General features: G+C 46.9%; 2 protein-coding genes across 8 annotated transcripts in view; one reads left to right on the top strand and one right to left on the bottom strand.

The window, feature by feature from the left end:
- Window positions 1-13,558, top strand: part of FGD1 (FYVE, RhoGEF and PH domain containing 1) — a 65,887-nt gene extending 52,329 nt beyond the window's left edge. Inside the window, exons 14-18 of the mRNA XM_044443471.1 lie at window positions 3,181-3,270; window positions 3,541-3,666; window positions 4,347-4,505; window positions 5,888-6,031; window positions 13,016-13,558. Of these exons, the coding sequence (XP_044299406.1) occupies window positions 3,181-3,270; window positions 3,541-3,666; window positions 4,347-4,505; window positions 5,888-6,031; window positions 13,016-13,267 (771 nt within the window). The 3' untranslated portion in view covers window positions 13,268-13,558. The remainder of the gene's footprint in view (window positions 1-3,180; window positions 3,271-3,540; window positions 3,667-4,346; window positions 4,506-5,887; window positions 6,032-13,015) is intronic.
- TSR2 (TSR2 ribosome maturation factor) overlaps window positions 1-27,045 on the bottom strand; it is a 32,410-nt gene extending 5,365 nt beyond the window's left edge. Inside the window, exons 1-7 of one of the 7 annotated variants that reach the window (XR_006416008.1) lie at window positions 26,948-27,034; window positions 22,044-22,134; window positions 20,178-20,269; window positions 17,086-17,259; window positions 16,422-16,562; window positions 6,872-6,974; window positions 3,687-4,694 (exon numbers count right to left, since the gene is read on the bottom strand). Coding sequence is in view for 4 of the 7 variants with exons in the window: in XM_044443476.1 (XP_044299411.1) it covers window positions 16,446-16,562; window positions 17,086-17,259; window positions 20,178-20,269; window positions 22,044-22,134; window positions 26,948-27,028 (555 nt within the window). In the remaining 3 variants the exon portion in view is untranslated. Of the gene's footprint in view, window positions 1-3,686; window positions 4,695-6,834; window positions 6,975-13,795; window positions 14,397-15,654; window positions 16,563-17,085; window positions 17,260-20,177; window positions 20,270-22,043; window positions 22,135-26,947 lie in introns of those variants that run through there. The other 6 variants (XR_006416006.1, XR_006416007.1, XM_044443475.1 and 3 more) reach the window with 6 other exon arrangements.
- Window positions 27,046-27,246: the final 201 nt, after the last annotated feature.

Genomic DNA, 27,246 nt, shown 5'->3' with positions numbered 1-27,246 from the left:
GGTGCCTGGCCGAGGTAATGGGCTGGATGAGGGCCATTACCTCGGCCAGGCACCGGTTCAGTACAGCCACTGCCTCACCTGGATTAGTTGAAAATGAGAGGTAGAGCTGTGTATCATCAGTGTACTGATGATTCCGCAGCCCACACCTCCCGATGACCTCTCCCAGTGGTTTCATGTAGATGTTAAATAGCAAGGGGGACAAAATGGACCCCTGCGGAACTCCATGGCATAACTGCCATGGCGCAGAGCCATAGTCCCCCAGCACCACCTTCTGGAATCGGCCATTGAGATAGGAGTGGAACCACTGCAAAGCAGTGCCTCCAACTCCCAATCCCGCTAGTCTATCCAGGATACCATGGTCGATGGTATCAAAAGCCGCTGAGAGGTCCAGGAGAACCAACAGGGATACACTCCCCCTGTCTCTCTCCCTGCACAGGTCATCATACAGGGCGACCAAGGCAGATTCAGTACCATACCTGGGTCTGAAGCCGGACTGAAATGTGTCCAGATAATCAGTTTCATGCAAGTGCGCTTGGAGTTGTCCCGCCACCACCCACTCTAACACCTTGCCCAGGAACGGGATGTTGGCCACCGGTCTATAACTGGTGGCCATCTCTGGATCCAGGGATGCCTTCTTTAGGACTGGCCGGACTACCACCTCCTTTAAAGGGGCAGGTACCCAGCTGTACCTTAGAGAGGCGTTGACATCCTCCAGGATCCAGGTCCCTATCCCATCCTTGGCTTTCTTAAGTAGCCAAGATGGGCAAGGGTCCAGTAAGCAGGTGGTAGGATATACTTGTCCAAGCACCTTGTCCACATCATCAGGCCGCAACAACTGAAACTCATCCATCAATTTTGGACCAGACGGCAACATTGGCACCTCCCCAGAAGGTTCTGAGTCACTAGTGGAGTCTAGCTTGTGACAAATCTGAGCAATTTTCTCCTTGAAATGTTTGGCAAAGTCGTCACAGCGGGCCATCAAGGGTGGCACGAGGTCTTTCTTGGGGCCTGGATGAACCAGCCTCTGTACCACCCGAAAAAGCTCCGCTGGACAGCATTGTGAGGAGGCAATGGAAGCGGAAAAGAATTTCTTCTTCGCCGCCCTCACCGCGACAGCATAGGCCCGATAATGGGCTCTTAAGTGTGTTCGGTCAGGTTAATCCCGTGATTTCCTCCACCTACGCTCTAGACGTCTCCCAACCTGCTTCATTGCCCATAATTCAGGTGTATACCAGGGGGATGAATGGGCTCTGCCAGGTGGGAGAGGACGCTTAGGAGCGATCGTGTTAATAGCCCTGGTAATTTCCCCATTCCACAGTTCAACCAAGGCATTGACAGAAGTACCAGCCTTATCAAACAGGAAATCCTCCAGGGCCTTCAGGAATCCATCCGGATCCATCCGGCTTCGGGGGCGGACCAACACAATTGGGTCCACATCCTTGCAGAGGGAAAGGCCGCTCTCAAGCTCAAACCTCACGAGGAAGTGATCTGACCATGACAGGAGTGTCAGACATAAATTCCTCAACCTCAGACCACCCTCTTCCTGCCCCATTGAGAAAACCAGGTCCAGCATGTGTCCATGCTCATGAGTCAGGTCTGTGACATGTTGAGACAGCCCCATGGCCGTCATGGAGGCCATGAAGACCTGAGCTGCCCCGGACAGACCAGTCCTGGCATGGAGATTGAAGTCCCCTAGGACCAACATCCTGGGAGCCTTCAACACCAAGTCCGAGACGATCTCCGTCAGCTCAGGCAGGGAGTCTGTTGGGCAGAAGGGTGCACGGTACACCAACAGAATTCCCAGTCTGTCTCGATCGCTCAACACCAAGTAGAGGCACTCTAGACCCGGCCTCGAGAGAACAGGAAGCCCCGTGAGGGAAATAGAGGCTCGGTAATGCTGGTTTTTTTAATCACTATGGAAGGTGAATAAAGTAACAGAGGTGTTCTTGTGCAGGTATGTCTAGATCTCCCCTTTTGCAAAGTCCTTTTGCAGTTGATTGGGCCCAGCCCTGTAATTACATGGGATCTGCTATAGCATTGGGTGCTTGCTTGGAAAATACTGGATGTTCAAAAACTTTCTGCCTCAGCACCCACTCTGGGATTACATCCATCCATCTTTCCAGTTCTATTGTACCTTCTGTGACTCTGGTGCCCACATTTAACTGACAGAGGGAGAAGAGCAGGAAATGGTGCCACTTCTCCATACCCAGGCTACCAACCACTCCAGCCGTCCCCCAGAGAGCCTCTCCAGTTGCCCTCCAGCATGGCACTCACCACGGCAAGAAAGGAGATGGTGGGGCTGCCCAGGGTAGTCACTAGCTGTCTTCTGTTGCCTTGCGAGTTCACACAGGAGCTTGGCTAGGCTGCAAAATCCCACTACAGCTCAGCTGGGTCTCGCAAGACCCAGGCGGCTTCTTCCTACAGCCACATGCCCGGACAGCCAAGGTAAAGGGTTGGGGGACAAGTGGTAAGAGCCCAGCAGTGTTAGTGCAAGGTGTCTCTTTCAGGCAGCAAGAGTGCTAGGGATATGGAAAGGGGAAGAGGAGTTTCTTTTAATCAGTGGCGGAGAGGGCATGATTTCTGGACCATGTTTGTGTTGGGTGGCTTTCACAGATCCAAGAGAGAAGGAGGATCACAGGACAAGACTTGTACCTCTTAAGTCAGGAATAATGTGACATGGGGTGACCCTGGGTGCTTCCTGACAGGCAGCTCCTAGCACCATGAAACAAAGGGCATTGTGCCTTTTAAGGCTGGGGGGGGGGGCGGGTTGCGGGGAGAGACACTTATGCTGCCTTTCCCCACTAAGGGGACTATTGTGAACAACAAAAGGATGGGAGAAGTAGTGGAAAAATGCAAGATAGTTTTCAGCAGGTAGATAATATCTGGGCTCTCTGTAAAATTCTGTGACTTGAAAGAGAAAAATGGTGTCATGAAAGCCTGGTTTGGAAGCATTGCTTTGTTAGGGGAAGGGGTGAGAGAGAATCAAGAGCTATTTTCTCTCTCCCACCTATTCCTCAGTATGTGTCAGGCAGAAACTAGGATTGCAGAGTTAGGTGCATACAGGAAGTCCCCTAAGCCTGGCAGTTCTGTGCCTCACTGAAGAGGCTGGGATTGTTTCCTTTCTCAGTTCAGAAATCTGTTTATCTGTGACAACAAATACTCTGTTGTTAAAACCATCAGGCGATACAGGCAACAATCCAGAAGCACGAGCAGACTCTGGAGATGTTCAAGCAGCTGGTCAGTGAAGATGAAACACCACCCAACTCGCCTGTGAGTTATTGCTCTGTCTTTGTGTGTGTGCGTGTGCATGAGATAGTCTTAAGAACAGGCAGAACTTTCAGCTGAAAGTTGCCAGAGAATGTGGGCTGAATTCTGAGCATTCCAAAGCCTTTTTCGGATGCTCCTAGCTTTGCAATGCTATAGACATCTTGGGCTATTTACCTGAATGTTGAAGTTTTGGGTTGGCTAGAAATAGGCTTTACTTCCTTAAGGCGTGCCATTTTGTTCCAGATATATTAACCTGCTTTCCTCCACATACAGGGGTGTGAACTGGGCCGTCGGGCACCCACGCCAATCCGAGAAAAAGAGGTGACCCTTTGTATGCAGTGCAAGGAGCCCTTCAATGCCCTCACAAAACGGAGGCACCATTGCCGAGCCTGTGGCCATGTGAGTGTGGGCAGTCATGAACGATGCCTTTCCCACTTTATATCACCTCTCCTGCTGGTTTGTTCCACCCCCCTCCCCTTTGGAGAGTGGGCAAGACACACCTTTTCTTTGTGAATAAACCAGTCCTTCCTGCAGGTTAACTTTGGTCCAAAACTACCCACTTCCTTATCCTGAAGCAACCTACCCCAGCCTGGTTCCATCTAGATTTTATCCACCCAAGCTAGCATGGCCAATGATCAGAACTACTAGGGGTTGTATTCCAGAAATCCTGACCACTGAGACCACCATGTTCAAAGATCCTGATAACCTTGAGCCAGCACAGTCTTAACCAATATAAACCTTTGGTAAAACCAAATAATAAAGTTCTTCTCTTTAATGGGTCTACAGCAGATGTAGCTAGAGTTTGTTGTGTTTTGTGCTATTTCTCAGCTGGAGGGTATGCAGGAGCAAGGGGCCTGCAGATAGAAAAGTGATATCAGCTGGGTGAAGGCAAAGCTGAATGGTTCTTTTGGGGCCTGCAGATTTTTCAGTGTGTGACAGCCCACTAATCTCCTGGAATGCTGATGTGATCCAGTCCAGTGAAAGTTTTTTAGCAATTGATTCTTCTGTGTGTATAAAGGACTGCTTTTTGTATTTTGTGTGTATAAAGTGACCACTGACTGCCCACTTGCTTGCTGCAGGTTGTCTGCGGAAAATGTTCTGAGTTCCGGGCCCGCCTGGTATATGACAATAACCGGCCCAACCGTGTCTGCACTGACTGCTATACAATGCTACAGGGCTCGCCTGCCAGCCCCGTCCCACACCCTAATACACCTCAGCGCCGAAGGTCCATTCTGGAGGTAAGAGTGATACTCCTCTGCACATCACATCCTGCTGGCATTGAGACACCTTCTGAAATGCGTTGTTTGGAGCAGTTCCTGCTTTCAGCCTCTTCCTTGCAGCTTCTCATATAGAAAAGCAACTTTCTTTGTCCTTGTGCTTCTTGCTATATTTTTTCCCTAGAGACTTAGGGAACAAGATACTGCACCCTGAAATGAGAGGTGAAGTTGCCTGCTTATAAGCCACTAGTATTGCTTTCCTGTAAGCACTGTGTTGGGGTCCAGAAAAGCCACATAATGTGTTGCTGGTTGCAGATATCCCTTTCCTTACCATAGCAGTGTTCAGTGCAGTCATAATAAAATCTTGCTGTTCCAAGTTTCTAGTCCACTCTGTTGAATATATGAAGCTGCCTTAAAACTGAGTCAAATTACTGGTCTATTTAGCCAATTGCTCACTGCTCAAACTGGTGACAGCTTTAATTCTTTCTATATTTTTAAAACAAAAGCTGAAATTTTTAAGAAGTTGAATTCTGCAGCCTTTCTCCACTTTTATCTGAAATTGTTCCCTAGGCACTGCCTCCAACCCTATCCTGGCTACATGGAAGCATTCATGCTAATATTGGGCAAAAAGCGGGGAGGGAGGGTACAAATATAGTGGATTGTCTATGGAGGTGTGTGGAACTGGCATCCTGAGAAATCCAGGTTCTGGTCCTCACACAGCCATGACTGGTTGACTGGCCAGTCACTCACTCTTGGCCAAGCCTATCTTATGTGGTTTCTAAGAGAATAAAGAGGCATGGAAGAGAACTATGTAAGCTGCCTCAGGTTCCTTGCAAGAGGAAAAGAGGTGGGATACAAATGTAATGCAGTAATATCTTCTCTAAGGATCTCATGGTTCTCCCATCCCCTTTTTATCTCACAACAACCTTGTGAGGTAGTTTAGGCTGAAGTTACCTGATTTGTGCCCGAGTAGGAATTTGAATCTAGATGGTCCCAGTCTGACACAGTAACTTAGGGATGTTGAACCTGAAGCCCACAAGTAAAATTCAGCCTGGGATTCCATCTAGAGTTAGCTAGATCTCTCCCACTGGCTACTGATCATGAGATGCTATCCTAGATTTTGCACTCTTCCCCCAGCTCCCTGTTAGAAAAGGTTGAAATGCTTGCCCTAAGGCCACATTACTAACAGCAAGACCTTTACATTATAAAATGCTGGTATTGTCACCCTACCCACCATCTAGAGCATTTCACCTCAATGGAATTCAACCCTTGGGCAAGGTATTGCACTGCCTTGGTTCTCTGCAAAACAGAGAACAGCCTCTCTGTGCCTGTGTTAACAGGACAGCCTGCTATCCGTGGAGGCGACTGTAGGCTTTACAAGAATCTTTCTGATCCTTCTGCAGAAGCAGGCGTCTGTGGTAGCAGAGAACAGCGTGATCTGCAGTTTCTTGCACTACATGGAAAAAGGAGGGAAGACTTGGCACAAAGGCTGGTTTGTCATCCCAGAAAATGAGCCGCTGGTGCTTTACATCTATGGAGCTCCCCAGGTATGGCAGCATCCTTCCATTTTTCTATCTGCTTCCTTTCTGTAACCTTAAGCGGCTGGGAAAGGGCAGGGCTCAAGCTTATAAAGCAACAAAAGGAGGAAGATGTGACCCAGTTTTGTTTACTAAATGTACTGCTAGACTGCTTTTCTAGATATAAAAGATCCAAAACATTTAAAAAATCAGATACAAATATGCAGTAAAAACACTACAAATAAAAACAACCTCTTTAATGCACTACCGCCTGATGTTAGACACAGCCCTGTCCCCACGTTGCTTATTCTACTCCCTACTACTGGCGGGGGGGGGGGGGGAAGCAGGGATTTGTCATCAAAGGCTCAGTATGAAGAGGAAGGCCATGCAAGGTGGTGCTGTTTATTCACCTGCTGTGAGAAACTCCAACAGAATCCCTCAAAGAGATTCTGTTTTGGTAGTGCTGATGTTTACAGCCAGGGAAGGCTCACTTGTCACAGCTTCTCAAAGGAGGAGGAATATCCCTCTTTTTGTTAAAGGATCACCTGATAGGGCAGGTGTTCAGCCTGTGGTTTTGGACTACAACTCCCATCAGCCTAGTTAGCAGAGCCAGGTATCATGGGAAATGTAGGTCAAAACTTCTGGAGGGCCACAGGTTCTTCGTCGTGGCCTCTGTGCTTCACACATATGGGTACTGTGCCTGCGCAGTGCCTGTGGCTGGAAGATTGTCAGCTAATGCTTTTTGGCGGGAAGCTCCGCTCCCCCTCCCCCGTGGCCTATAAAGAGCGGACCGTCCGCCATTTTGTTCAGTCTTTGCGACCGCCGTTCACTGTGCCTCGTGCCGCTTTCGACTTTCGCTTCGACCGTTACCTTGCTCTTGATTGTCCTTCTATTTTCCCAGTTTCTTCTCCTTGCTCCCAGTTCATTGTTCTGCGTAGTTTTTTCTCGTTTTTCCTTCTTTTGATCTATCTATCTAAAAAAAACAAAAAACAAAACAAAACCAAAATTATATACTTACCCTCTGTACTATCTCTCTCTTCTTTTTCTGCGATGGCGCAGTGAGCAGCTTTCTGCAAATGCGCGGACTGTGGGTCAAAAATGGCACCGACCCACATGACCTATGCCTCCTCTGCCTGGGAGAGGGGCATAGGACGGATAAATGCGCGCATTGCCTGGCCTTCTCCAAGCAGGCCAGGAAGAATCGCGAATATCGCCTCCGGAGACTCCTTTGGGATCGGGCCCTAATGCAATCGGATCCGCTTGTTGCCGTACCAAAACCTGGCTCCGCCTCTGCGGCCCAACCCTCACGGCTTTCGGATGAAGGTACGTCTGCTTCGGTGGCTCCCTCTGCTTCACCTAAAAAGAAGCACGAGAAGTGGAAGCATGCCGAATCCGAGAAGTCGGCAGGCCATAAAAAGGCCAGGAAGGAGAAAGTCTCCAAGCCTCCCAAGAAACCCCGGAATTCGGACCGTCCGGACCGTCCCTGACACCGGGACTCGAAACCGATGGGCCCCTTGGTACCGGTGGTGCTTACGGTACCGACTCCGCCCGAACTGTTCCTTCAGGAGGCTATGTGGGTTACCCCTCAAGGGTCTCCCCACCACGCGGTTGACCTCCCGCCTCCACCCCTTCCAACTCTACGGGGCTCAATATCCGATGGGGAAATCCAAGACTCCCCCCCAGGGCGAGGTCACTGACACCCATGCCCGCGGTCACCATGGAAGCGGACTTTGGACTGTCCCCACTGGGGAGCCAGAGGAGCCGCTCTGTAGAGCAACGTCTGGAGAGCTGGTGTTGCCCCTATTATCATACTTGGGGTGATCCACTCTCCGTAGGATACTACCCTGCTCCCAGGGCATGATCCTCTCCTCCATCCTGTGATTGACCGCGCTTATCGGATCCGAGGCGGGCGTCACCTCGATCCCCATAGGATGGAAGCAGCCGCTCCTTCTCCCCAGCGGAGTCGTCATCTTCGGCTCCACCCTACTACAGTGCCGATTCGGCCGACTCGGAGGCCGACTCAACCTCCCCGGACATCGCCGTGACATCCCAGCGTCCTACGTCGCCTGATGAGTCCCACGTCTCCTTCGCGGAGCTGATGTCTAGACTTGTCCAGTCCCTTGACATCGACGCCGTCCAGTGCCCGGGACTGACGACGGACAAGTTCTACGATGTCGTCCACAGGGAGCGGTCGACATCTATCGTCCTGCCGCTCATAACCACCTTGCAGCAGGCGATGACGCGGCCCTGGGATCTGCCATCACACCCTCAACCGACGTCCAGGAGATATAAGTCGATGTACAGGGTTCAGGAGGAGGACATCCCCTTCTTCCTCCGACATCCCAAACCGAACTCTGTGGTCGTCGAATCCTCGCAGGGCAGAGAGGCGAGAGGGCACACGGCACCGAGGGACAAGGAGGGCCGAAAAATAGATTCCCTGGCTAGGCGAGTCTACGCTGCTTCAGGCCTGGGGCTCCGCATATCAAATTACGAGGCGACGTCGGCGAGGTATCGATACTTCATTATGCAGCGCCTGCACAACGTCACCTCCACCATCCCAGACCACCAGGGTGAGCTCGCGAAGTTCCTGATTAAGGAAGCCATGCAGGTCGCGGTGCAGCAGTTATCCATGGCAAGGCACCACGTGGATACTGACTCACGGGCCTTAGTTGGTGCCGTTTCTCTCCGAAGGCATGCATGGCTTTGGAATTGCAATTTTCCGGAAGAAACCAAGTGCCGGATAGGGGAAATGCCTTTCGATGGATCCAGGCTTTTCCATTCTCGCACCGATCACAAGCATGAATCGAGGATGACAGCACGCAGGATGGAGATACAGTCCCACGCCAGACGTAAGTGGTCCTGGAATCGTCCATCCTACAGGCAATCATATCAGCCAAGGCAACAGCCACAACATCGCCAGCAACAGCAGCGCCGCCATCCGCAGCCCCAGCAATGCTTCCAACAAGGCCGCCGCCGTTTCGACGATCGGAGGCAACGTTGACGGGACTGGCGAACCATTCCTCACACTCCACCAATACCCACCCCCATCTCATCTGGGGATCGGCTTCGAAGCCGACTCCCCATTTGGGAGTCCATCACATCTGATCGGTGGGTATTGTCCATCGTTCAACACGGCTATCGAATAGAATTCGACATCGTTCCTCCACCGAGTCCGATCCGGTTCACTTCATGTTCACCGGTACTGCTTGACGAAATACATCAACTTCTTCGTAAAGGAACGATTCGTCAAGTATTCCCATCTGACGGACTCCACGGATTCTATTTCAGATATTTTACGGTCCCGAAGCAGGATGGTGGTCTATGTCCGATTTTGGACTTACGGAACTTGAATAAGTTCATTGTACCGAAAAAGTTTCGTACGACTACCCTTCAAAACATTTTGCCATTGCTAAGGAGAGAGGATTTGTTCACCTCATTGGACTTGAAGGACGCCTACTTCCATATTTCAATTCACCCAAGTTACAGGCGTTTCCTTCGTTTTGCGGTTGCAACCCAACTTTATGAGTTTACAGTTTTGCCTTTTGGATTGGCTACGGCTCTGAGGGTATTTACCAAGTGCATGGCTCCTGTCTGTGCTTTTCTACGCCTCCAAGGCATACAAATTTACCCGTACCTCGACGACTGGCTGTTAGTGTCGCAGTCCAGAGAAGGTCTCCTTGCGGCCATCCATACAACTTGTGCCTTGCTTAATAGCTTAGGCCTACGTATTAATACCGAGAAATCTTCTCTTCTTCCAACACAGACGCTCACCTTCATTGGAGCCCGCTTGGATTCGACGTTGGAAAAAGCCTTCCTCCCTCAGGACAGACAAAAGACTCTTGCTCGCCACATCCATCGAATCCGACAAGATGGAATGGTCCTGGTGAAGTCTATCCAGAGGATCCTGGGGCATATGGCTTCCTCAGTTGCCGTAGTTCCGCATGCCAGGCTTCGGCCGCTGCAACTCTTTTACAACAAGGTGTACCATCCTCAAAGACATCCACATTCGAGGTTGATTCGGATCCCATCTTCCGTGCTTCACTCTCTGCTTTGGTGGTTGGAACCAACCAATCTTACGACAGGAGTCCCCTTCAGGGTGCAGCCTCCTACGATAACCCTTGGCACCGACGCATCTCTTCTAGGATGGGGAGCGATATGCTCTGGCCTATCTACCCAGGGTACATGGAATCGTCGAGAATCCACGAATCATATCAACTTCCTAGAACTACTGGCAGTATTCAAGGCCCTGCGCTCTTTCGAGGACATCCTTCATCATCAGATCGTTCAGATAACTTCGGATAATATAGCTACCGTCTTTTATCTGAACAAGCAAGGGGGAACAAAGTCACCGACTCTAGCCAGACTTTCTATGAAAATTTGGGACTGGTGCATCTGGAGACACATCATGCTGATGGCTGTTCATCTAGCTTGTGTGGACAACGTGCAGGCGGATCTTCTCTGCAGGCACATGTTCACCTCTCACAAGTGGGAATTGGATCCTTGCATGCACAACCACCTTTTCCGGCGCTGGGGGTTTCCCGACGTGGACTTATTCGCCACCCAACAGAACAGGGTGTGCGAGGCTTACTGCTTGAGAGCGGGAATTGGATACGCATCCCTAGGGGACGCATTCATGATCCCTTGGAACAATATGAACTTCTACGCCTTCCCTCCGATCCCTCTTCTGATGCGGGTCATAGCGAAGATAGTGCACGACCGAGCATCGAGGATACTAGTTGCCCCTTGGTGGCCACGTCAAGCGTGGTTTGCGAAACTACTCGACATCTCTCGCGGGGAATTTCTTCATCTACCATCGCTTCCATATCTTATAACACAAGTGGACGGCACACTTCGCCACCCGGACTTGCTCTCATTGAATCTAACAGCATGGCGAATTCGATGATTGACATTCCATCGGTGCCAACGACGATTTCAAGAATTACGAATCCGACAGCTTCTATTAATCCATCGGTACCGGCGACGACTTCGACCAACTCGGATCCAATTGTCGAATCCAATCACTCAGGTGCTTCCCTTTTCTCTGGTCTCTCTGTACCATCGGGTTCGAGACAAGACCCGTTGAATCCAACGTTTTTGCACCCTGATATTCAGCATATCATCGACTCTGCCTTAAAGCCGTCCACAAGGAAGTCATATGAGGCTAAATGGAAACGTTTTTCCACCTTTGCCGAGTCTCATTCGTTCTCTCCATTCCTCTCATCTATACAACAAATTCTTCAGTTCCTCTTGGAATTGCACCATTCTGGATTGAAGCCATCACCCATTAAAGTATATACAGCTGCAGTAGCCTACTACCGTAGCTTAGTTGACGGATCACCTCTGTTTTCTTATCCTATCCTCAAAAGATTTTTGAAGGGACTATATAATCTTAACCCATCAATTAGACCGGTGATGCCCACATGGAGCCTTTCTGTAGTTCTACAGGCCCTTATGAAGGCCCCCTTTGAACCTTTGGCGACAGTGGATCTGCGATTGGTCTCTTGGAAGACAGTGTTTCTTGTGGCTGTCACTTCAGCCCGGAGGGCCAGTGAACTTTGTGCCCTTCACATAGACCCTCCTTATTTGAACTTTCATAGGGAGAAGGTCGTTTTACGCCTTGACCCGTCTTTCTTGCCTAAAGTGTCTACACCTTTCCATATGGGACAAGACATTGTGCTGCCTGCCTTTTTTCCATCACCGTCGACTCCATTGGAAAGATCTTTGCATTCACTCGATGTTCGGCGTTGCATAGCCTTCTACCGATCGCGAACGGAGTCTATTCGACGATCCAATAAACTATTCATCAAATATTCTGCTAGGGATCAGGGCGATCCAGTTACTCCACAGAGACTTTCTAAGTGGATAGTCCACACTATAGTCTTATGCTATCAATTAGCTAAGCTCGAACTGCCTTCAGTTCCTCGAGGCCATTCTGCTAAAGCCGTTGCAACCTCGTCTGCATTCGCATCCGGGGTTCCGCTTGATGACGTCTGCCGAGCCGCCACTTGGGAAAACCCTTGCACCTTCGCCAGGCACTACCGTCTCGATGTTCGAGCTCGACGGGATTGCTCCTTCTTCAGAGCTGTCCTCAACCCGTTCTTCAATGAGGACACCTTCCCTCTTCCTTTATGGTAAGCTTGTTAATCTACCCATGTGTGTGATGCACAGAGGCCATGACGAAGAAAAGCAGGTTGCTTACCTGTAACTGATGTTCTTCGAGTGGCCATCTGTGCACTCACACAACCCACCCGCTGGCCCCGCTCGGTGTCAGTGAGTGGATGCATCTTTCGGTACCGACCATGCCCTTTTTTCATGGTACCGACTTCAAAAACAGAAACAATTTTTTTTCCCATAAAGTGGCATACGTTCGGTCGCAAAGACTGAACAAAATGGCAGACGCTCCGCTCTTTATAGGCCACGGGGCGGGGGGGGGGGGAGCAGAGCTTCCCACCAAAAACCATTAGCTGACAGTCTTCCGGCCACAGGCACTGCGCAGGCGCAGTACCCATATGTGTGACTGCACAGATGGCCACTCAAAGAACATCAGTTACAGGTAAGCCACCTGCTTTTCCCAACTCCTCATACAGTCTTCAGACCTCCTTAAGAGATCCTGCCCCTTTTGACTTCATGGGTTGGGCAGCCCTTTTGGGAGGGGAATGAGGCTCTTAGCTCACACCACTTCAGGGTGGGAGGGGTCATCCTATGTTCCTGCCCTTCACAAATGGGCAACTGTTAAAGAGACAGGATACTCACCCAATATGAATACTGACCCACCTGACAGTGCATCACCTGGAAACATCTTTCTGGTTGGAGGGGAAGCTAGGCAAGTCAATCAATTTGAGCTCAGCCTTCCCAACCTACTGTTCCCCAAATATTGTCTCTGCCAATCAGAGCTGATGGGAACTCTACTCCAAAAACCACTATTAGGTGCGAGGTTGCGGAAAGCTGAGCTAGGCGCTCACAGCCGCTCTTACACCACGTCCTTTGACACAGAGTTGCCTATCTGTTCTGCAGGATGTGAAGGCCCAGCGCTCAATGCCTCTGATTGGCTTTGAAGTGAACCTTCCTGACCCTGGAGAGCGGGTGGATCGACGCCATGCCTTCCGGATCAGCCAGAGCCACCTCTGCTGGTATTTCAGCCCTGAAACAGAGGAGCTGCGACAACGATGGATGGAGGTGCTAAGCCGGGCAGGCCGTGGAGAAGAAGCCAAAGGGCCACCTTCAATCCTGGAAACAGATGAAGATACAGAGGCAGAGAGAACCTAGACAAGGATGCTTGTGAATTAGGAAGTATTGACTCTGCCCATGCTGGGAACTGGCTCACCATTCTCCAACCAGTATACTTGAAACATTTTCTCTCTTTGGCACTTTCTTCCCTTCTTTTCTTTGTCAGCATTAACAACTTGCCATATGTGACCTCCTGCCTCCATGTTACAAAGGCCTGTGCTCAGCCAAGATGTTCCCTGCCACCCCCAGCTGCAGCAGCGATGCACACGCACTGAGATTTTGCTCCAGGCCAGTTCCTGTTCCCAGCTGTAGCATGTGGGAACCCGCTTCTCCCCTTTCTTTCTTTCCTTCTCTCTTCTACACAGAGAGAAACTGATTCAAGAGGGTGGCTATCTTCCCTCTGACACGTGCTTCCCCCTTGTTTACAACCTGTACCAAGATCTGTTCTTCCAGTCCTCCACTGCTTATTTAGCACTTACTGAATGGATCTCCACTGCAGTGGTTTGGGAAAGGGTGGGCGCAGGGGAACAATGGAAAAGCGAAAATCAGCATGGAGCAATTATGTCAATGGAAGGGAGGTGTCCTCTCCAGAGCATTTTGTTCACTTTGTCACCCCTGCCCCCCATGTTTCTGTGAGATTAGGTGAAAACTTTGTCATATTCCTCACACTACCAGCCACTTTTGGGGTAGAAAAGGCTAATTTTAGCCAGCCTCAAATTTAGCAGGTGGATGATATTCTGTTCTAACTTGAAACCTGTCTAGGAACAGAACCTGCTTTAAGCTCATACAGACTGGGAGATAAGGGCTAGTTTGGAGGAGGGATACAGTCTCTCTCCAAGAAGGCAGTCTACTTTGAAGAGTTGTTACATTCCATTGCACAATTCATTCTCCCTTCCCCTGCCATTTTCTGGGTTCTTTTAAGGGCACAATTCACCTGGGGTTCTCCTTTGTACACCCCACTAAAGTTGAAGGGAGTTGCATAGCACTGAGGTAATGCTCACATAATACCCATGCTTCCTGTTTGTGTTGAAGACTAATTTTTAAAAAATTTAAATAGGTTGTATGCACTCTTAGTTCTACTTAGAATAGACCCATTGAAATAAATGTGATTTCAGTTAGACTAACCTTGGATATTACAGTATAAATGGCAAATTGCACTCAGAGGCCCCTACAAAACAGAAGACCCAATAAAATTGCATTAAAAGACGAGTTAAATCAACAAGTAAAAGGGGAGTAATAGGTAAGTATCTAGGGAACAAAGTTTTCAGGTGTGTTTTGTAAGAACCAAGCAAGTTGGTAGGTGCTTGGGAGAAGAGCTGCCAGGCCTAGGACTGAATCCTGGCACTAAGGCTACCATGTGCTTGAGCAAAGCAGGGCAACAGAATGATACTCCACAAGCTCAGTATGAATACAGTCAAGACTTTAAACAAGGCCCTGACAGTCCAAGTACCATTCATTTCAATATAAATATAAGAATTGCCCTGCTGAATTAGGCAAGGTCCATCCAATATGGCAGAGGGTCTCAAAATTGAAGAACAGTCTTGAGCTTTGTATTCATTTGAAGTTTTACACAATGATGATTCTGGCTGTTTGACCAGATTCCTGCACAGGCTAATGAGGCCCTGATGCCATCATGCTTTTCTTGACATAGAGCTTAGTACAGTCTACTAATTTCTCTCTAAAAATGGCTCTTCTCAGCAGTTCGGTCCAGGTCATTATTGTCATTCAGCACTTTTTTTGCTGCTGCTGCTGAAGGAAGCATGTTAGTGGAAGATGTGCTATGTCTGAGCTTTGATTTATAGAACAACAGAAAAGTTTAGGTGTTGCTTCAGAACCTCAAGGTCAGGGTATGACAGCAGCAGAGCCATCTTCTTTCCCGTTCCTTGTCCCCAGCATATGGTTCTCTGAGGTGGCTGTCCTTGCCTGAAATGGGAGCACCATTTACTCACCCACGCATGCAAGTATGATGGGTGCTTTCAGGCGGCTTTGAAAAAGCAAGCCATACAACAGGGTGCTTGTTCAGAAGATGCTCCCAGTAGATTATGTCAAAGGAAATTGTTATTTACAAGGGCCAGGCAAAACTTATCTCTCTCACACACCCCTTTTCTCGAATGCAATTGCTTCTCCTTGACTCAATGCACTTACAACAGCTGAATTTAAACGCACTTGAAACCGTTGAACATTCTTGAGTTCTGTTCTGATCTTTAGTGGATCATCTTGAACATTCCTGTGACCCCATGGCTTTTTCTCTCCCTTTGCTGGTACTGTTTTAACTTAAAATGAGGGTGATGCTCCTTTTTAGAAAGCTGATCCCTGGCTTTGTTTCATGTAGGTTTCCTGGTGGTGCCCATCCCTGTTCTGTGTCTTCCCCCCAACCTATGGTGTAGAACTAGTGCATGTAACTTTTATATTAAAAAGGCTCAGTATTAAGGGATATACAAAATCTTACCAAAATAATATTTTATTGTTGTTCATGTACAGTGGCTGGCCACTACAGAGGTTAGGGAAAGGGAGCTTCTATTGACAAAAGTGTCCCTATCTCACAACCGAGATTTGTGTAATGTCCATTTTACTTTCTAGTTTCATTGTTGTATTTTGTTTTCCATTGTCCATTTTTTAAAAATACAGTATTTTGTTTTTCTGTCATACTCATCTCTTTGCTTGTGTAAGGGCGAGCACACAATCTTTTCCTTCTGAGGCTGGGATGGAAGGAAGCAAGTTAACCCACTTTGGTCTTCTAGGGGATGGGCTACTTGAAGGGAAAGAGCAGAGGCATGGGATATCCTGAAACAAGTGCCTCCAATGAGGCAAGATGGGATGCAGCTACAGAGGACAGTTTTCCTTTGTAGAAGAATCTACAGCACTGCTATCTGCCATCGCCAACCCCAGGAAAAGAGTGAAGGCAGCAGATGGTATCTCCTGTTTGTTGTAGAGGAAACAACCTAAAGGATCAGAAAGCCTTATGCCTAGATCCTATTCTGTGCAGGAGAGTTTCTGCAAAGGCACAAGCATGAGGATGCACAACCAATGTTAGGCCAAGTGCAAAGCTCCTAACATGCCCAAGGCCAAAAACTCCTCTGCAATTCAGGCTGCTTCCCTCAGCACTTAGTAAAGAAACATCCAAGCCTAGGAAACAAGGAATTCCATGTCCCCTGCTATATCCATGCAGTGCAAATCTATGCAGGAATCTTACACTCATGGTCTTCCACTCTTGCCTTCATTTCTTTTTTTTCTTCACCAAGGTCCAACCACCTTCTGCCTCTGCATCCGATGGAGGTGGTGGAAGGCTGCATTGTGATTCATTTGTGCTGGGGGTGGCATTGCAGTCCATGGCCTGGGTTTGGGGGAGAAAGGAGGCATGTTAAGTGATTGGACTAGCCATTAGTGCCTATCTTTGACCAGTACATACAGTTACAAATTTTAAAAAGTTCTTGGTTAAAAGCCGTTTTTAACCTTCCTCAATCTGACACATAACAAGGAAGGAATTCCTAGGTTTAAGTAGCCAGAAGGCTCAACAACAATATGTCCCTGAGCAAGCTTAAGCAGTCACAAACTCCAGGCCTTTCAACACAATTGCAGCATTTAAAACTGGGTTTACAGTGGGTTTCTAAGTGTCACCTGGCAAGCTTACTGGGAGTACACGCAGAAGGCTTCAATCATTGGGGGCTTTGTTCTGCATTGGGATGGCCAGCCATCCTCCATGGCATTCAGCCATGTTTCCCGTCTCATTACCCTTATGCTACCTCACCAAGTTTTGGTTGAGCAAAGCCTAGAACTTGGACGAGGCAGACTAAACCTGTTTACCCACAGACCCACTGATGGATGCAGTTTAATTTTCAGAACACTTTTTGCCATACCTCTTCCTCAGTCGTCGTCTCCTCGTCACTGCTGCTTTCTTCGGCTGGCTGTGATTTTGCTGCTGCCAGCCGAGCACCATGCTGCTTCTGGGCCAGCCGGACAATGGCTTCATGCACTGCTGCACTGTTTCCCTGCTGGCACTGAGTGAAGAACTGGCACAGTTGCTGGCTTACCTATCATGCAGGACAAAGCGCCTTTCAGTAAAAAGGGCAGCCCCATTCCCAGGCCAAGCACTCTAGGGCATCTTACTTCCACTACGTTAGGGCATTTACAGTTCTCAGGGTAGAGAACCAAAGCCAGGAGGTCCTATTCTTAAAAAGATCTGCATGTTTCTGGTGAAGCTAGTTCTCACAACAATATTAAAACCAGATGAGAAAAATATGCCAGCACACCTGCCTCACCAATATATAGTATCCAGAAGGGCAAGATCTTGACATAAAATGTCATGGTCTGCTAATTAATGCAATGACTGTTTTAACCATTCCAAGCCAGAGGAGCAGACTGGAATTCAGGCCCAATTGCTCCTTAATTGTTTTTGCAATTAAGGCATTTCAGTTTAGGCTCTTCAACATTAGGTAACTGAGAAAGATCAACAATGATAAATATCATTTTTATCCAATGCTTTCTACACAGGAGTTTGGAGTAGAAAACATTATGCCTCTCCATGGTCCTGATGTTATCCTTGCTTTCAACATGTGAGGAATGTCAGGCTGGGGGACAGTAACTGACCCAAGGTCACTTGCAGGTTTTGGAGTCAAGGAGGAATCTGAATTCGGTCACCCTAGTATAATGCTTTAGTCCACCCTTCCCCAACTTGATGCTTTCCAAAAGTGTTGGGGCTACAGCTTCCTTTACACCCTTCCAGCACAGCCCTAGCTAACATACCTGGTGGGTAGCGGGATGGGGAAGCCTGCTCTATCCACTCCAATACACTGGCTCTCAACTGACTGAATGCAACTGATCCTAATAAAGTGTACATTTTCTTCAGTGAACAAATTGGGCATCCTGTCATCTTCCAGTGTCTCTCTTTGTTGTACAATCCCATACAGTGCAAAAGGAAGAAGAGCATTCAGAAGCACTTGGCTCTAGGGATATGGCATGCAACTTGATCTGACATTTCCTTTCCTGTTATATATATTTAGTAATGGGTGGCACTGACAAGTCCCTCTCCATGGGCTTCCTCCTTCTATCCACCTCCAGGTCTGTTCTGTGCCAGTTCCATGTGGATAAGTTCTTTTAAAGGGTATATTCGGGGGTATTTTTAGAAAAAAAATCCATTTCATGTATACTTTTTATGCTGCTAAGTCTTGACTAAAGTATTTTTCACACATTTTAAAAACATTTTTCTTTGCACACTTCTCAAATATACATTTTTTTTCAGATGCATTATATGGAAAAGTGCAGAGTTCTGGGTTCCATTTGTGTCTGGTCTGTGTCTGTCTTCAGGTGGTGCAGCCAAATGCCCCCCCCCCCAAAAATTAAAGGGATGAGATTTTCTCATACTTCCCTTTATGTCCATTTGTAGTACTTTGGTATATGCAACAACAGTGCCTCCCAGTGGCAAAGTGCAACCAGTTCATTCCACAAAGACAAGAGCAGGTTAAACCACTGCCAGGCAAGACTGTACAAAAGATGAATAGCATGGAGAGGAAGGGGGAGGTGTGGCAAGGAAAGCAACCCTAACCTTTATAGACAGAAGAATCAGTCTCAAGCCAAAAGATGCAGCTTTTAAACAAATCTAATAATTCAATACATAAATAGGTTGAGAATGTAAACTCTCTTATATAAGCCAGGGCAGGAACTGGATTTGTATGACTGCCCTTCAAATTCCAGAATGTAGCTTCCAACTCTATATGGACTACATCTATCAGCATGCAACTACCTCTTTGTTTCAAAAGGGATTTTCTTCTATACTTGCAGAAAGGCCTTGTAAAGGCAAAGCCTCCAACTTCCTGTACATTATTTAGCTTCTGGTGCACTTGCAGGCTCCATCTGTGAGATTGTGAAGTTTTGGTCTTGCCTCATAATCGGTTAAAGTCTTTCTCTCAAGTTTCTTTTGAGAGAAGAAACTGAGAATGAATGGTTTCAAGATTAGCTATCATGCTTGAAGCTTTATTTCTGACTTAGACCCTTGCCTGCTGGTCGTGACACTGTACTGTGATGGATTTCATGGGATGTTGGCATGGTGTGTGTCCTGCCTTAGAATGGGCATTTGGAGTAATGACCACCTGGACTGTTCAAGCCCTTGGTTTTTAAGATGTGCAAGCATCAGCATGGAGATAAGCCAGCATGCCTTATTAGAAATGGCTGAGATGCAGGCACTTTTGCAGACTAATTGACTAGGCTGTTAAAACCAACCCCACACTGGGCCAATCAAAAGTGTGGATCAATACTGCAGCATGGGAAGATCAGGGTACCCAAGAAGAGTAATTCTGGCTAGATACAAAACAGGAGGAAATATCAGAAGGTGCCGAGTTCCCTTTTAATCAAGAAGAACATAACAGAAAAGGAAGACAGGTGAATCTCTTTGTGACTGTGGAAAGAATCATGTCTGGACCACACAGCGAGTGCTTCATATTGGAGAGAAATACTCTTGTGACTGACGGCTCCTCCTTCCAAAGTTAATCATTTTCTACATGTACAAAACTAAATGCAAGGAAAGAAAAGTTCTAATATAATTTCCTCTCTTGACATGGTAATTTTGTAGCTGCAGGTTATTTGATTTTACATGGAGTAGCATGTGATCATCCAGCAGCAATCTGGAGTTGTTCAGGACCTTCTCATCTCTGGGGAAAAATAAGCCCCAGAAACAGCACAGTGATACGCAGAACAGTCCACCATATGCTTGCTCCCAGGCCAACTGAAAATCAAAGTCATGATACTTACCCACCAGCCAAGGGCAGGCAAAGATCTGAATCTAAATAAATAAATTAAATCTGGCTTATGTTTTCAAAATGGTCACATGACCTGGGAAAATTACCTGTCCAGTCCCAAAAAGCACCATATTGGCAATCCAGTGGCACTGGAAATCAGGTGTAGAGGAAAGAAAAGTTGTGATTTCCCTTTCCTTATAGTTTAGCATATGAAATACCTGGGCCAAGCTTCCATCTTCTACCATTGTGTCAAATTCATTGTTCATCAACTCTGCAAGGACATCTTCTATCTCTTCTGGCTCCAGGTCAGCTACAGGGAAAGTTAACAAGTAAAGAGCGCAAAGGGGAACGATTGCAAAGATCACAAAAGCTATGTATAGAGTTAGATTTTGAGTTCATCTTGGCACTGACAGGCAGTGGCTCTTCAAGGGTTCAAGCTGGAGGTTTTCCAGCCCTATCTGAAGATCACAGGGATCAAACCTGGGACTTTCTGCATGCAAAGCAAGTGCCCCATCTAGCACTGAATCATGTATGCTCCAAGGTATTCCTAACTAGATATTTCCTAAGCGTACTCTTGGGGAAGAAATAAGGGTCCTCAGCCATGCCCTTCAACACTGCAACCTGCCAAATCCCAACTGCCCTGCTGGAGCTGGCACAGAGGCTTGCACTGTTTTCCTCCAGCCTCCCGGCATAATCACACACAAGACAGTGAGTATATGAGCCTTGATCCCAGGGCCCCTGGTGAAACTGCCTCTCTTCTGGGATCAAAGACATTAATCAGTAGCCACTTGGGGACTCTTCCAATTTGGAGTTTTCAGAATTGTAATGAGGACGACTCCTCTCTCTCTCTCTGTTTGGTTGCTCCACTTTAAAAGTTCAAACTTTTTCCTGATCTCATGACCATGAGAACCCCAATTTAAGAGAAGTCTGAATGAAAAAGCAGGTACACTCGTGCCCAATAGCTCTCTTGCTGCTGCAATGGATGGCAGCAAGACCAGTCCGACTTGGGCAGCCTGCAGTGTTCGCACGAAGTAAAACTAGGGCCCACCATGTGTGTGTGTGTGTGTGTGTGTGTGTGTGTGTGTATAAAAATAACCTGGATTTGTATACTCCTTTCCAATAAAATTAACAAAGTAGTTAACATAATTATGTTATTAAAAATAAAATAACTGTGAGACAATAAAGCTATCATCAGAACTGGCGGAGTCACACCTCTGGGAAGGCTTGTTCAAAATGGGTGGTTTTAAAGCAGGTACCTCAGAGGCAAAGCTGCAGATGCCTGCCTTAATAGGCCAGGGGTAGGCAAATTCTTTCAGTTTTGGAGATGCTCTTGGGGCTGCATTCCAGAGGTGGAAAGAGCTGAATGAAAAGGGGGTGAGGCCAAAAATACAAAAAAGCTAACAGTATTTGAGACTCCTGATGCCACTAACTAAGCCTTGGGAGAGGCATTTGAGGTTTTTAGAATTGGTGGGGGGGATGTGCAATCAAGCCAGTGGTTGGGGGAAAGGGAAGTGTGTGTAGCTGTCTAGGAAACCAGAGGATTTGGCCTGGCCTGAAGTTCCCCAGACCTGTGATAAGAAATAGATTTCAGAGCAAAGCTGCTACAACACTCAATGCCTGATCACAAGCACTGCAATACCATCAGAAGTCCTTCGAAGGATCATGAAGACTACGCAGAGACATATGGGGTGAGGTGATACAGAGTAACCTGATCCCAACTTGTTTGGGGCTTTACACAGTAATGATCACACTTAAACCTTAGCTGTTGTTTACTGGCAGTTCTCATCACAGAGGTGCAACATGTTGAAAAGGGCGCCGTGTGATTGTGTTCCCCACTAGGCCAAGGGTAGTCCAACACAGAGCACATTATAATGATCCAGTCTCAATGCCTGAACTACCCTGGCTCAGCTACCACCATCCAGAACAGCTGCTGCTACTGACAAGGCGAGGACAAGGCTCTCTGGTGCTGACCAGGGGAGTATTGCCATTATTCTGGGCAGATCATGGACAGCAGAGGAAAAACAATATACATCCCCAAGGGTCTGCCACCTGGCTCAATGGAACCCCTTTTTCATGTACCTCACCATTGCTTTGGAAGTACTGCTCCACGGCCTCCACCATCCATTCAGCTTTCTCTTGGCTGTAGACTCCTCCAAAGCCATTTTCAACTGCAATCTGAAAAAGACAAGGTCAAATTCATTAAAAAGGAACTGGGCAGTTCTGCTACAAGCAAGCTTCCAGTTAATAAGATGATATGCTTTAGGAGTGCCGGAGCTGGTTTGGTCATACCTTTTACTGCCCTCGAAAACAGACCTTTTCAGCCCTGGTTGAGTTTGAAATACAAAACAAAACCACCTCAGGCTTTCTGCTTTCAGAAGATGAACTGGGGGAAAGACACAGCTACTGAGGTGATGGGGTTAAAGCCACAACAGGTGCCTATTAGTTTGAAACTGTAACATCCACAATGTCTCACCACCACCAATCCCTACTGCAGTACTTGTTTGTCTGTTAGTTGAAGGAGAAATCTACATACACACATGCTACTTGTATGAGTCAAGCAGCACGCACAATGAAAGGGACAAGTTCATTCCTAACTGAGTGAACCTTCAACTGTTTTGTGTGCAGTTTTGTACCCACTCGCAAAGCTGGGTTCACAGGATGGATGAAGAACTCATTGCTACCATCAAAAATTAAAATGTATAATGTTACATCTTCACCCATTGTTTCTCCAAAGCTTCTGGTTCTTTAGAATTATGAAGCATACTTCTAAGCATACTTACGTAAAAGCCCTTCCATACGCACCTGTGTTTCATTGTATTTTCAGCTATTAAATGTATTAATATTTCCATGACCAGACACAAGTAAAGCCCGCCATCCAATGGTTCCGATCATGTTGGTTGACCACCAGTTTTGTGTTTTGGTATCATATTTAATCTCTTTCTTGGTGCATCTTTCTAAAGAGAGATCAAATGTTCTCTTTAGAGTTTTGTTTTTATGGAGTGTACTAGACACTTAGGCTCAAGAAACTGATTGGCCTACTTTAAATTCTCCCAGTCTTGCTCCACACACAGCTGACTCAAGAATAATGTCACACTGGTTTTTCAGGTGCAGGAGTTAATTGTGCAAATATAAAATGAACGTATGGTAATCGAGAAATGTGTCACCAGTGTTTGGAAGTGGGCACAAAGGATGTAAGAATGCCAAGAACACTTACTGTTTAATTATTTCTATATTCACTCAGAAGCAAGTCCCATGGAGTTCAACTGAACTTACTGCTATGGAAGTACACACAGAACTGCAGGTTTACCATTGTGTGAAATTGATCTCATAGTTTGGACCTCTAGTAAACAAAGATCCAACACATCAGAAAAAGGCCTACAGTGGTACATTACTGGAACAGCAGCACGTGCTACCCAAATTGTGTTGTGAGCCGCCCCGAGGCTTCGGTGAATGGGGCGGCATAAAAATGTTTTAATAAATAAAAAATAAATCCCACTATCCAACTAAATTCCAGAGAGATAGTCATGTTAAGCCTGTTGCAACTAAACAGAACTTTCTTGTATACCATCCTATGGTACTTGGTGGCCAATCTGCATTGTTATTCTACCTGTGTTGTACAGACAGTTTAACTGGGATTTGGTTACTGAGATGCCACAAAGGTCCTATATATATCCCTCAGCATTTGATAAAAGTAATGGCATGGAATAAGGCAGGGATAGGCAGAAGGAAGACCAGAGATCTTTTGGAAGATTAGCAAAAGTTCTCATTCTGATTTTAAAATAGAAACAACAGAACAACCCCTTCCACTTAAACTAGGCCTCTCAAATGAAGAAAGTTTGAAGTAGCCATTTGCGGATTTTTATACAAGCTCAGGTCAGTTTTACCAATGCAAACAAGTTCTCAGGCTTAGAATGTGCTGGGAGATGCACTTTTCTTTAGTTCTAAGTATGTTTTTTTGCACCTGCCTCTGAATGATGGAACTTGGGCTTCTAGGGGGAAAAAGAAGTGTGCCCAACAGGTTTGAGTCTGTCCATCTGCAGATACTTCAGAGACAACTTTTACAGCATATTAAGACAATGTCATCAGTCACTTGGGTTTCCCAATGGCTTTTTTCAATCCCTTTTCAGTTAGGAATGATGGAATTGCTGCACTGTGCCTTCTGTGGGCACAGAAGCTTCCATCCAGAGAAACGGAAGCTGAGAAGCTTCCATCCAGAGAAATCCCTGGTGTAAACAGCACAAATGCATGGGGAGCCTCTGCGGGCTCTGATGGCACATAGTTTGAATTAACTTTTCAGAACACTCCAGTTATCTGGAGGTCCGTTTGCACCCATATATACCTATCCAGCCCTTGAGATCAATGCAGGGGGGGCCTTTTGCAGGTGCCATCCCTCAGGGAAACAAGAGGGGTGGCTAACAGGAAAACAGCCTTTTCTGCTGCTGCTCCGCATATTTGGAATGCTCTCCCTAAAGAGATTCATCTGGCACCATCTCTGTATTCCTTTTGGCACCAGGCAAAGACTTATCTCTTTAAAAGATATTGTAATACCTGATTCCTCCCATGGATGCCGCTATGTCCAGCTGGGTTAATTAATTTACTGGAATTTTATACTCGTATTAGATTAACTAGGTTTTTATTGCTAAATGTTTTATTGTTGGATTTTAATATTGTGAGTTTTTAGAATGTGTTATTTTAGCAGTGTGAGCCTCCTTGGGGTACTGTAGGTAGAGTAGGTGGCATATAAATATTTTAAATACATTTAATAAAACAAACACAGATGATGCTGCATCCTGGCAAGGATAAATACCTTCAGCGTCAAAACTTTACACACTGTTGTTGCTACACAACATTTTGGTGTCACAAGTTTCATACATATTGTGAGAACTTCTGTTTCCAACACTACAGTTACAGTTCCATGAATAATAATATGAAGTGAGGTGTTAAATTTACCCCTGAGTAAGCACACAACCCATCTCAGGCAGCCAGTAATTTTGCGAGTTAAAGGCATGAAACTGGCTCAAGTCTCAGGCACAAATTCAGTCCACACATACCAGCTGCCAAAGCACATGCTAAGAAAATAGTATTTACACTATATATATTTAAAAAGTATCAAAAAGTAGTGGCACCTTAAAGATTGCCAATACTTTTCTATCATAAGGTTTGTAGTTCTATAGCCCTGTTCATCATATGCATGAAATTTTGCTGATTGCCATTGTCACAACATTCTGTATTTAATTTCCCTCTGATATCACTGTGTACAATTCCACCCCTCAATATACCACCATCTATATGTATATAAACCTAAATCTCCACATAATACTTCAGGATCTGACGAATCACAGTAGAGCTGGAAGGATCTATAAGGCCCTTTAGTCCAACCACCTGCTCAATGCAGGACTCCAAGTTAAAGCATCCCTGACAGATGGCTGTCCAACAGCCTCTTGAATGCTTCCAAGTGTGGGACAGCCCACAACCCTCCTAAATCATTGGTTCCATTGCTGTGCTGCTCTGACAGTCAGGAAATTTCTCCTAATAGCCAGCTGGAATCTGGCTTCTTGTAACTTAAACCCATCATTTGATGTCTTGCACTCTGGGATTGATTGATGATTGATTGACTGCATTTGTATCCTGCCCCATAGCCAGAAGGCGCTCTGGGCTGGCCCTCCTCTGTGTGACAGCCTTTCAAGTATTTGAAGAGTGCTATCATATCTCCCCTTGGTCTTCTCTTCTCCAGGATTGTTGTTGTTAGTGGGGGAGTCTATCTCCTAAAAGCTTTGTTTCCAGTCCCCTGATCAACTTTGCTGCCCTCCTCTAAACCTTTTCCAATTTGTCTGTGTCATTCTTAAGGGTGGTGCCCAGAACTGGGGCCTAACTAGTGCTAAATATAGGAGAACCAGAACCTCATGTGCTTTGGAAGCTATATATCTATTAATGCAACCCAAAATAGCATTTGCATTTTTTTACAGCCATATCATGTTGGCTCATATTCAACTTGTGATCTACAATTCCACAATCTTTCTCACTTGCAGTACTGTTGAGCCAAGCATCTCCCACCTTATAACTGTGCATTTGTTCCCTTTTCCTAAGTGTAGTGCTTAGCATTTGTCCCTCCTGAATGTCATTCTTCTGCTTTCAGTCCAGCACGCACTCCAGCCTGTCGAGATCACTTGAAATTTCTTTCTTTCTTCCGGGTTATAAACTCTCTCACCCAATGTTGTGTCATCCACAAATGCGATAGCCATTCCCTACACCTCTCTATCAAAGTCACTAAGAAAAATGTTGAAGAGCATTGAGCCCAGGACTGAGTCCTGCGGCACCCCACTTGTTGCCTCTTCCAGTCTGAGAAGGTGCCACTGAAATGCACTCTTTGAGTTCGATTCTGTAGCGGACTGTGGGTCCACCTGATTGTTGTGTCATCTAACTTATGGCAGAGTAAAATTACAATTATTTCATTCATAAACTGCCCAATAGCCAAAGTTCTCTGAACGGTTAACAAGAATTCATTATAAATGGGTAGTTTTAACATGCTACTATTCTTGTAGCTTTTACAGTCGCTATAGTACCCGTTTGCTCTTTTACTATGTGCTCTGGTTGCTGGTGTGCCTGAACCGAATTTGTAGCTGAGACTTAAAACTGATCGCCTTTAACGTGCCACAAGACTATTGTTTTGCTGCAACAACTCACTCGGTTACCCTCTGGAAAAAAAGTTTAAAAATATATTCCAGTGGATCTACACAAGACGAGGCTCCTATAGAGCGATCGCCTGCAAATGATCACGAACCAACGAATCTGTCTCAAGGAGGCCGAGCGTCCTTTCCATGCAAATAATTCCTTCCTTCTCCTCCACTGCAGGACCCCTGGAATTGCCGAAAGGAAGGCCCTTTGCGCACACAGCTCCCCTCCCATGCACTTTGCTACTCTGGTACCAGTCTGGCCCTGTCCCAGCTCCCTGCCGGGATTTCCTCTGCCCGGGATGAACGAACCGTACCTGCAATACAGGCCAAGTGCCCAGCACAGCCTCCACCGCCTGGCTGAAGAGGCCACGTGTCTCCTTCCTCGGCGTCGCCATGACCAGCTGCGAACAGCCACACAGTCGGCTGCCGAATTATCGATGTGCGTCAGGAAACGGGGAGGCAGGCAAAAGGAGACGCGCGTGGAGCGCACGATAGGCGCTCCCTTTGTTAGGTCGAGTCTCTTTCTGGGGGGCACTCATAGTCTTCCCCCACCTGGCGCCCTCCAGATAGGGTGGTTCGCAGCGCCCCTAATTCCCAGTCAGCTGGGCGGGCA

This window comes from Varanus komodoensis, unplaced genomic scaffold, assembly GCF_004798865.1.
Source record: "Varanus komodoensis strain SLA01 unplaced genomic scaffold, ASM479886v1 scaffold42, whole genome shotgun sequence".
In the NCBI taxonomy this organism is placed as follows: Eukaryota; Metazoa; Chordata; class Lepidosauria; order Squamata; family Varanidae; genus Varanus; species Varanus komodoensis.
Note: the sequence above shows the minus strand (reverse complement) of the source record. Positions and strands in the feature narration are given on the sequence as shown.